Raw genomic sequence first — 9293 nt, forward strand, 5'->3', positions numbered from 1 at the left:
AGAGAAAGAGAGATAACTATAGCATAAATAGGCAGTTTCATGTTGTTGGGATGTTTGTCTCAATAGCTACCTCCAGTACATACAGATAAACCACAACAAAAAAGGTGGAACTTAAACAAAAATGAAAGAAAAAAGTGCACAAATGTAATTTCACGTAACTCCTATAGCATTGAAAGCTATGTTAACCAACCCACCCCCCCGGACAGAAGAGAGAGACAGAGAGAAAGACAGAGAGAGAGAGAAGATTTCACAGTCATGTTTTACATAAGCTATTGCGTTACACTACCACTAGTTAATAACTGGCAAAAGGCAGGAGAGACCTCCCGACCACTTTTGCATACTGTTCATTGTATCAAAGGATAATCAGGGAAGTGGTGCTTACAGCTATATTGTTTTACAGCAATAAAAGGTTTCTTTTTTCTTTTTTCTTTTTTTTTTTCCCCCTTTCTCTTTTCTCTGCATTGTTGGTTTTTTTTCCCACCCCTTCCTTACATTAACTGCCATTAACGTGGGGCTCGGGGGCTCTGCCACCCCAGCAGCGCTTGCCTTTCAGTCCTTAAAAATCCTTTTATTTCTTGTCCGCCTTCTGTGCTTCCCCTTCCTCGTCCACCTCCTGGGCTCTTTCCATTTTCTGTTTTTCCAGTTCTTCCTGCTCGCATTTGCTGCTGGGAAACTTGTCTTTGTTGTTTTCCTTTTTCCATTTCATCCTCCTGTTCTGGAACCAGATTTTGACCTGCCTTTCTGTCAATCCCAGGGCATGCGAGACCTCGATCCTCCGTTTGCGGGTCAGGTAGGGATTAAATAGAAATTCCTTCTCCAGTTCCAGGGTCTGGTAGCGGCTGTAGGTTTGCCTCCCCCTCCTCCGTCCAGCGGCTGCTGGGGAATTGCAAAGGTTGGGTGGAAGAGGGGAAGAAGAGAAGGAGGTTGAAAGATACATAAACCAGGCTCGGGAATAGGCACACACAGGCTCACACCCGCTCGCACACGCTCACACACACTCACACACGCAGGCACGGGAGGGGGAGGAAGAAAGGACTGGCAGGAGCGAAGGCAGGAAGCAAAGAGGGAGAGGAAAAGCCTCCCGTAGAATATTATACAAGGGAAGATGGTTCTAAAGGAAAAGGGGTGATGGTGGCACGGGAAGGGGGGGGTCACCCACCAGCCCACTCCGGGCAGCTCAGCTGAAGCCTGCACTTGCACACTTATTATTACCCCAACCACCACCAGCAGCAGCACAACAACAACAACAACAGGCTCCGGCTCTTTGGGATGCAGCAAAGAGAGAAAAAAAGAGCTGCAGCCCGGGGAGAACCAGCAGCACCACCGAAATCCCAAACCAAACGCAAAACAAAAATGAAGGGGCTTTTTAAGGCTATAAAAGTGCCATAAACTTTAAGGACGCTTCCTTCCACAGAAAGCACGGCTCGCTCAGCCCCCAGAAGAAAAGGTCTCCTTCAGGGTAATTAAACTATAAAGCAATTTACAAGTGCAAAAGTTTACCCCCATAAAGCAGTAAAATACAGTCACTGGGGAAGAAAAAGGGAGCGAGAGAAAGCGAGCAAGCGAGAGGGGCAGCGAGAAAGCGCGGGGGGCAGCTCTCCGGGCTCGGGAAATGCCTCCTCGGTTCCTTCCCACCTCGCCTCACCTTGCGGGCGCATCCAGGGGAAGAGCTGGGTCGGAGAAGGGCTCTGCTCCGAGCTCTCCGCCTCCTCTCCGAGGCCGCTGGCAGCGAGCTTGCAGTCCGTGTACTGCACCAAGTCCGAGTCCTGGGCGCTGAAGAGGCTCTGCCTTTGCAAGGGGTCGTAGCCATAGAAGTTGCCGGGGTCCCCATGGCACGCCACGGCGCAGGGATTCTGTTGGTAAGGGGAGCTGGAGAGTGAGGATGCTCCGTGGTAGAACTCCTGGATTTGGGTCGGGTGCTGGAAGGTGCCCCCCGTGCTGGGTCCGTACACCACCGTGGGTCTGCCCCCCAGATCCTGAGCGAACCCGCAGTCATAGTAGTTGGGACGTAAGGAGTCCCCGGTTTTGTACTTGGAGAAGAGTGAGTTGACAAAATAAGAGCTCATTTTAATTTAAATAAGAATATTTGTTTGGAGGAGGAAGAAAATTTGACCCCCCCAAAAAAAAAAAAAAAAAGGGGGGGAAAAAAAAAAAGCCAACCAAACCCAGAGCACGGGAATCTATTAGGAAAAAAAGAAAGCGCTAAGATGCAAAGCAACGACAGTTTGTGATTTCCAGGAATATAAAAGGAGGATATAATCAAAACTCTAAGCCTGCATGATATTGAATTCCTTCCTCCCCCCCCACCCCTAAAAAAAAAAAAAAAATCGCCACTTAAAGAGTTCTCGCTTTACATTTCCAAGAAGAGATGCCAGTTCATAAACAGTTTTCAGTGATTTACTTCAGCGCAAATGAGTTGTTTCATATTTTGCAGTGTCTTTTCATGATCATTTGCATCTATTACCAAAACCTCATCCTATTGGCTTCTCCTTACTCCACACGGACTCTGCACCGCATGATTGTGAAAGGAAGAGTGTGAGAGAATAAAGAAGGAAAAGCGAGCGAGGGGGAGCGAGAGGGAGAGGGAGCGAGCGAGGGAGCGGAGGGGAAGGGGAAGGAGGTGGGGTGAATATACGGATTAAATATGTTTAACTACCTCCATTAATGAGATATCGCTCGCCTCACAACAAATCACATACCTAGGCCACCCAAAAGATTGATTTTTGGGGAGTGTTGGAAAATTAAAGAGTAGCGCTCGCAGTCGTTAATTTCGAAATTTTAACGAGGCAGTTTTAGCCTTTTTAAATGTCAGGGTCGCTTTGGAAAACTGTAAAAGAACACGATTTAATTGCTACCAGTTTTAAAAGGTCCTATAAATGTAATTGGTATTTTAATACAAGTTATCAAATCATACAGCTTCTTACCCTAAACATATTTTAAAACAAACGAGGTAGTCATATTTAACATTTTAATGATCAATTTCCTTATTATTGATAAAGGTTTAACTATCACATGAAGGGAATTGCATTTGTAATAGCCCCAAAAAAGGCTGTAAACTGTTTAACAAACTATAAAACGCCATAAAGCCGGGGATGTTGTTGTTGTTTATACCGCACTACATAAAAGCCGTTAGGATTTTACGAGTTCGTTCCTCCACTGCTATAAACCAGAGGTTTCGATTGGACCCATCCGCGTTGCAGCGAGATGTTGAGGTGTCAATATTGAATTCAAATGATCAGAGTTTTCCATATATAAGGTTGACTGTCGCGTCTCTTCCCCCCCACCCCTTTCCTCCACGACTTGGCCAAGATGCGGTTGAGGGAGATTGGGACTGGAAGTGTCGTGTCGCTTATCGCACCCCGACCAGAACCTTTCTGGTCAGAAACTGATGGCTGTTCCCTACCTCAGCCCCTCCCCAAGAACTTCAATTTTATTTATTTCATTATTTGTTTCATGATACCTCTAATGAAAACTGGGAGGAGGGGATTGGGGAGGGGGTGGGGGTGTTGAGGGAGAGAGGCTTTCTATTTTATTGGCATTTGGTAACAACGGAGCAAACTTACCCCTAAGATGCCAACGCTGCAATTTTCCACCATCTAAACACACAGGGGGTAGATTTTGAAATTCATTTATTGCAGTCAGCAAATATTACCGAGACGTATTTCAGCTAATAACGACACAACCCCCCCCAGCCCAGAGCTGCCCCAGCCTCTCGCGGTCCCAGCTCTATTTTCCAATCCTTCAACCTTCAATAGGACTTAAAGACACTCTTTTAAATCTCTATTATTTATTTTTTTTTGTTCCCCCTTTGCCCTGGATAGATTTCTGCTGCTTCCCATTGCATCCTTCTGTGCGGTTTTGACACGGGAAAGGTGAATTAAAAGCGGCTTCCCTTGTGCCTGCCTTCATCCGAGGGACTATTTTCAACCTCCACAATATGGAAAAGAGTAAAAAGTTGCGATGTTTCGGTTAGTCTGTCTTGCCAGGGCTTTGGGTGAGGAAATTAACAATATTGGATTAAAATTGGCAGTGGAAATAGGCAAGGAATTAAGAAAGAGAGAGAGAAAGAAAGAGAGAGGGGGAAAGAAAGAATGAAAGAAAACAAGGATAGTAAAGGAATAGAACTTTAAAACCATCCTCAGAGAAATAATTTAAGTAAATACGTTTCCTTTATTTTTGCCGGGATAATTTCAGTCGAGTCTAAGAGCCTTTTCAAGTAATTATTGTTGTTGGAGTACTTGCAGTGGTATAATTAGGGCTTTCCCCCCCCTAAAAGACAAGTTAACGTTTTCTTTTTCCCAACACTTTTATTGTCGATTGAGCAGCTTTTGGTTTCATCTTTGAACATAAACCCCCCGAAATGGTGCACACAAGTAAATAGAGCTTCGCAGCCTGGCGTGGGGATGCTCGAGTTTTCAGGAAAGGAAAATAAATATAAAAGGAAGAATCGACGAAAGTATTTTTAGAAGAGAGGCTCTCTCTTATGTGTTTTTACTGGCGTACTCCCTTCCGTTGAAGTTTGTAAAGTAAAAAATAACAGGAATTCCCTTTTGTATGTGGACCCCATGAAGGAGGGAGTGAAGTTGTTCTTGGAAGTTAACATTTTTATCAAGTGCAGTAGAATTTTATGGTCATGATGTAATGGTAACTCACCAACGCACCAGAAATCAATGGCTGATCTTAAATCATTCCTATACTGTACTCAGATTCCTGATGAAAGGAAAATGTTTCTATTATAAGAAAAAACAAGCGGGGATGTGTGTGCGTGTGCGTGTCTGTGAGAGAGAAGATAATTTATAAATACCCAGTGGAGGAAAGATTTATTAGGAATTCATAAGGAAAAAAAGAAAAAGGGAAAAAAAAAAAAGAATCCTAAACCCTCTCCTAGATAAACCTGAAGTTTTCCTGCTCTGCCTTTTCCCGAGTGCACAAGGGCAGGATTTGTCTTTATTTTCCCCATCTATGCCTGTTTACATTTCTATTTCATTTTATAGCGTTCAAACAGGGCCTGGAGATGCTTAAACTCTTAAAACAACACATTGCATCCTGCTCTGTTTTGTATGTCGGGTTAATTTGTTACATTCTCCTCCAGAATGCTGATCATCGAGGAACGGGCGTATTTTCTAGTGTAGCTTCAGAAAAACATTGATTCAGAAAATACCTGGTTTATAGCAATTTGAAATAGAATTTGAGACCTCTGCCACTGTTCCTTTCTACGTTATTTGGAGATGAATTTGTTGCTGAAGGACTGGAACGTCTGAATAATTTTTGTCTCGTAATTTTGAAGAAAAAAAGGCCAAAATAAAAGTGAGCTAATGGAGTTAAAAGTTTAACATCTTGGCTGCTGCATCAGTGGGGTATTTATACGTGTCACAAAAGGCGGTGAGTTAATGGCATTTTGGATTAATTTACTGGGGTTTAGCATTGAAAAATACTTCCAAAGGCATGAAGTAAAGACCTTGCGCAAAGAGCGTTACCAAAAGATGGAGCAACTATACTCAAAATGATGGGTTCAACTTCCAATAAAAGCATATATTGGGGTTTTTTTAGGCGATGGCTATGGATATAAAACATATAGAAGAGGGAAAAAGCACAGATCATCCTAACGGCTTAGGTAAAGAGCCAGGGGACAATGCCCTGATTCTGTTTGTGCCTTTCTCCCCGAAACCCATCCTGCAAACGTAAATCTTCGCTTTGGAGATAATGAAGCATCCTCTTGCCTCCACCTGCACCAGCAGAAGACAAAACCCTAGGCTTTATTTTTCCTCCTTTTCAAATGAACATTTAGAATAAGATACATGTCCCACCTCTCACCGTACCCAGACTCCAGATTAACTCTCTTTTAAAAATATTTATTTATTTATTCCAGCTTCACATAATTTACCCTCGTAGGGGGAAAAAAAATAGATGTAACCTATAAAATCGGCAAAATAGCGATAATTAACCCTGTATTTTATGCCTCGGGATTATTCATGCTCGCCGGCAAACAGCCGTTAATGAGATCAAGGTGTTACGCGGGGCAACGCGGCCGAGCGCGGGAGACGCGCGTCTAGCGTGGAGCAAGGGCGCCACCTCGCGGCCTCGCGCGGCGCTGCAGTCTGCGCAAAGGGGTGCGGAGATTTCTTTGCGGGAGGAAGACAGATAAAGGGGGGGTCCCGCTCGGACTTGGAGGAATAAAACAAGCCAAAAAAGCGAGGGGAGGAGAGGGGGGAAAAGAGGGGAAAAAAGGGAAAAGCGGGTCCCTCCCCCTCGCCCCGCAGCGCTGAAGTTTTCCGCGCGGAAAACTCCGCCATCCAGCCGCTCTGTCCTGCAATAAAAGAGGCAAAATGGGTTTGCTTTTGAAAACCGCTATTGTTTCAAATCCCGAGACTAAACAATTGGTCATTCTGCTCTGGAGGGGGAAAGGCCCGAGCTGTAAACCCATAAAGAGCTTCCCAAGCCCAGACGTCTCGCCAGGGTTTGGAGTGTGGGGGTGCCCCTGTGTGTGTGTGTGTGTGTGTGTTGTTGTTGTTGTGTGCACGGCTCAGCATTCTGGCAGCCTGGAATTGCTTTAAAGGAAAAAGAAAAAAAAAGGGGGGGGGGATAGAAAAAGAAGGGGAAAAAAAGAACAAAGGGAATGATCCAGAGCGCTGGATTTTCACGGCATCTGCAAGAGAAGAATAAATTAGCAAAAGTCCCTCCCCACCTTTTCTCTCCCTCTCTTCTCCCTCCTCCTTATTTTTTAACTACCCCCTCCCTTAAGGAAAAAAACAGAAAATAAAGGAGGGAAAAATAAAGGAGGGAAAAATAAAGAGGGAAACTTTGCATGTGACTGAAGCAGAAACAAGAGCATTTACACGTTGGGTTTCCCCACATTCCCAAGTCGTTGTAGTAATTTAGGAGTTCCTGAAAGTTTTCTTGCACTGTTTCCTTTACAGCCGTTTAGTTCCTTAACCTTCAGAAATTTATACCCTATAAAGTTTTATAGCGGTCATATTCTTTTATTGCAGCACACTGCACTGAATTTTCCCTTTTTTTTTTTTTATGACAAGTTACTTCCCTTTCTCTCTCTTCTCTCAGTAAGCTCCAAATATCTTTCTTCTTCTTTTGTTTTCTTTTCAGAGCTGCCCTAAAGAAAGGATTTTCTTAAAGAAGTGAAATATTGCCCTTTAGAGCGCCCATTATGTTAAAAATTAGTGGAAGGAGATTCTTGGTTATGTTTCTCACTACCTGCTTCCTGCAGGGCTGATCAGGTCTTAGGGTTTGTTTGTTTTTTAAATATAGAGATAGAAACACTTTCCAAGCACTTGTATTTCTTCATGAGCAATAAAACGTCAAACGAATTCAGAGACGGAATTATAGGAACCACTCATTGAGCCCTTGGAAAAAGGAACCGCGTGTCAAATCCGAGGTGATGCCACGCAGGGAAAGCGGGGTGGGGTTTCCCACTGTTTGGTTTGGGTTTCTGATTTTCCTTTAGCAAAGTTTTCCTTGGGCTGTGGGGGAATAAACCGAGAGAAGTCAAATAACGCCAGTGCAACTCTGCACCTCTGCTACTGGTCCACTGAGGCTGATGCGGGGATGCAAAGATTAAACCCTCAAAACCAAATAAATAAGCAAACAAACAAGCAACCACCGTTAAATGCACCCAGAGATTAAGGATCTCCAATTTAAAAATCAAAAATCAAGTAAAAAAATCATTAGAAAGGCAGCAAGTTTGTGTGGGACCGACTAAGCACTTGCTGCTCCGGGGAGGAATTCTTTCCATTTGTTTCTGGACATCTCTTTTTTTAAAACCTAAGCAAAAATTGATTCTTCTAATACACTTAACGAGCCACTAAAGAAGGCAGGAAAAGAATGAAAATATTTCTGATATTTCAGATGAAGCAGTATAACACAATGACATATCGCTGCTGTTGTTCTAAAATCGATTTTTATTCTGGAGCATTAAACATCTCTGGAAAATACATCCGGGCTGATGCTACAGAAGACAGTTTTTCCAACATTATTTTTTTTTCCTTTAAAGTAAGCATATTTCCTAATAAAATGAACTAACATTTTAAAATCTATTTAAAAAGAACCTTATATTGTCGTCTTAAAAATAGCTGCTCTTTACCACAACTCTAAGGAAAGTGAAAAACATTTCTAAGTCCCAGTGGCGGATGGGTTGCAAACCTTAATTAAGTCACGGATACGCTTCTGAAAAATATAGTAGTAAGGATTTAGGCAAGTCCATGCTCAGTTCGAGATAGGAGGAATATTCCAATTCAGCATGAAGCATTTGAAATTCATCCATCCTTGAGAAGAAGCAAATCAAACTGAAAGATTTGACTGCTCAGCTTAAACACAGCGAAAACATCTTTTTCGACCCACTATCTGTTGTTTTAATAAAGAAATGATCCTGCTGCCACCAACTTCTTGATTTCCCCCAGCTCAAAATGTCTCCGAAAAAGCTTTTCTTAATTTAATTTCGAGAAGGGAGATCGGGGGCTTTGACACGGGGTGAGGATTGGTTACATTGAACTCCCTCTGGCAACAGAACAGTTAAATTTGGAAGCCCCCAGGGAGCTACTTCAGGATGGAAAGTTTTACAGAAGAAAGTCTAGGCACTAAAAAAAAAACCCAGCAGACTTTCTGAGGAATGGGTTTTAACACTTAAGGTCTGGTTTCTTGTCCAGGGGAAGGTATTTTTTTATCCCTTTCAGAAGGAATTGAAGCGGGGAAATTTTAGCGCTCCTCTATTCTTATCTCTGAATCACGGGGGGCGAGAAGGGGGGTAGGAACACTTTCCAAAACGCGAATCTGCCTATCGCTTCTTCCCAGAGTAATCCCTGCCCAGCAGATAAAAGTGATCTCCCAGAACCTGGCGCTGAAGACACGCGAGTCAGTCAATTCTGGGATCAGATTTGCGCTGGTTCGTTCAGATATACAGCAGAAATAAATGTCTTTTCTCTATTTTCCCCCTCCTCACCCTATTACAACAAGCCACCTTACACTCGCCTTGTTCCTAGACAGCCTCCTGGCAGCTAAATATACAAATCTGCACACGAAGAAAACGAGAGAGGTTTATTTCAACGTTTTCCATCCACTATCAACTGCGGAACTCTTCGCATACTTAAAAAAGCTACAGTAGAAACAGAAAACGAGCTTCAACATTCACAGAAACACAACCACAAACACATTTTACAATACCCACCATATAATCAACTGGTACTAAACTCCCCCCCACACCACCACCACCCCCACCCCTTCCCAAAACAAAGTTAAGTCTTACAGAGATAAAGGGAAAACAGCCCCGCCCGGGCGGGATGGAG

At 43.4% G+C, this 9293-nt stretch overlaps 1 protein-coding gene across 2 annotated transcripts; it reads right to left on the minus strand.

The window, feature by feature from the left end:
• Positions 1-478: 478 nt before the first annotated feature.
• On the minus strand, positions 479-2111 carry HOXB8 (homeobox B8). Of its 2 annotated transcripts, none has more exons than XM_010014934.1 (2): positions 1646-2066; positions 479-876 (listed from the first exon to the last, which is right to left on the minus strand). In XM_010014934.1, the coding sequence occupies exons 1-2, from the start codon at positions 2064-2066 to the stop codon at positions 569-571; spliced, it is 729 nt and encodes a 242-aa protein (XP_010013236.1). In that variant the 3' UTR covers positions 479-568. The 2 variants fall into 2 exon arrangements, with proteins under 2 accessions (XP_010013236.1, XP_010013237.1); XM_010014935.1 differs by having other exon boundaries at positions 511-873; positions 1646-2111.
• Positions 2112-9293: the final 7182 nt, after the last annotated feature.

The sequence above is a fragment of the Nestor notabilis genome, unplaced genomic scaffold, assembly GCF_000696875.1.
Source record: "Nestor notabilis isolate BGI_N333 unplaced genomic scaffold, ASM69687v1 scaffold29695, whole genome shotgun sequence".
Taxonomy (NCBI): domain Eukaryota; kingdom Metazoa; phylum Chordata; class Aves; order Psittaciformes; family Psittacidae; genus Nestor; species Nestor notabilis.

Excerpts from the sequence above, each read along its gene's own strand:
- HOXB8 (XM_010014934.1), bottom strand. The coding sequence starts at position 2,066 with ATGAGCTCTTATTTTGTCAACTCACTCTTCTCCAAGTACAAAACCGGG. Across the intron at positions 877-1,645 it reads CCCCTGGATGCGCCCGCAAG|CAGCCGCTGGACGGAGGAGG; the intron begins GTGAGGCGAGGT and ends GCAATTCCCCAG.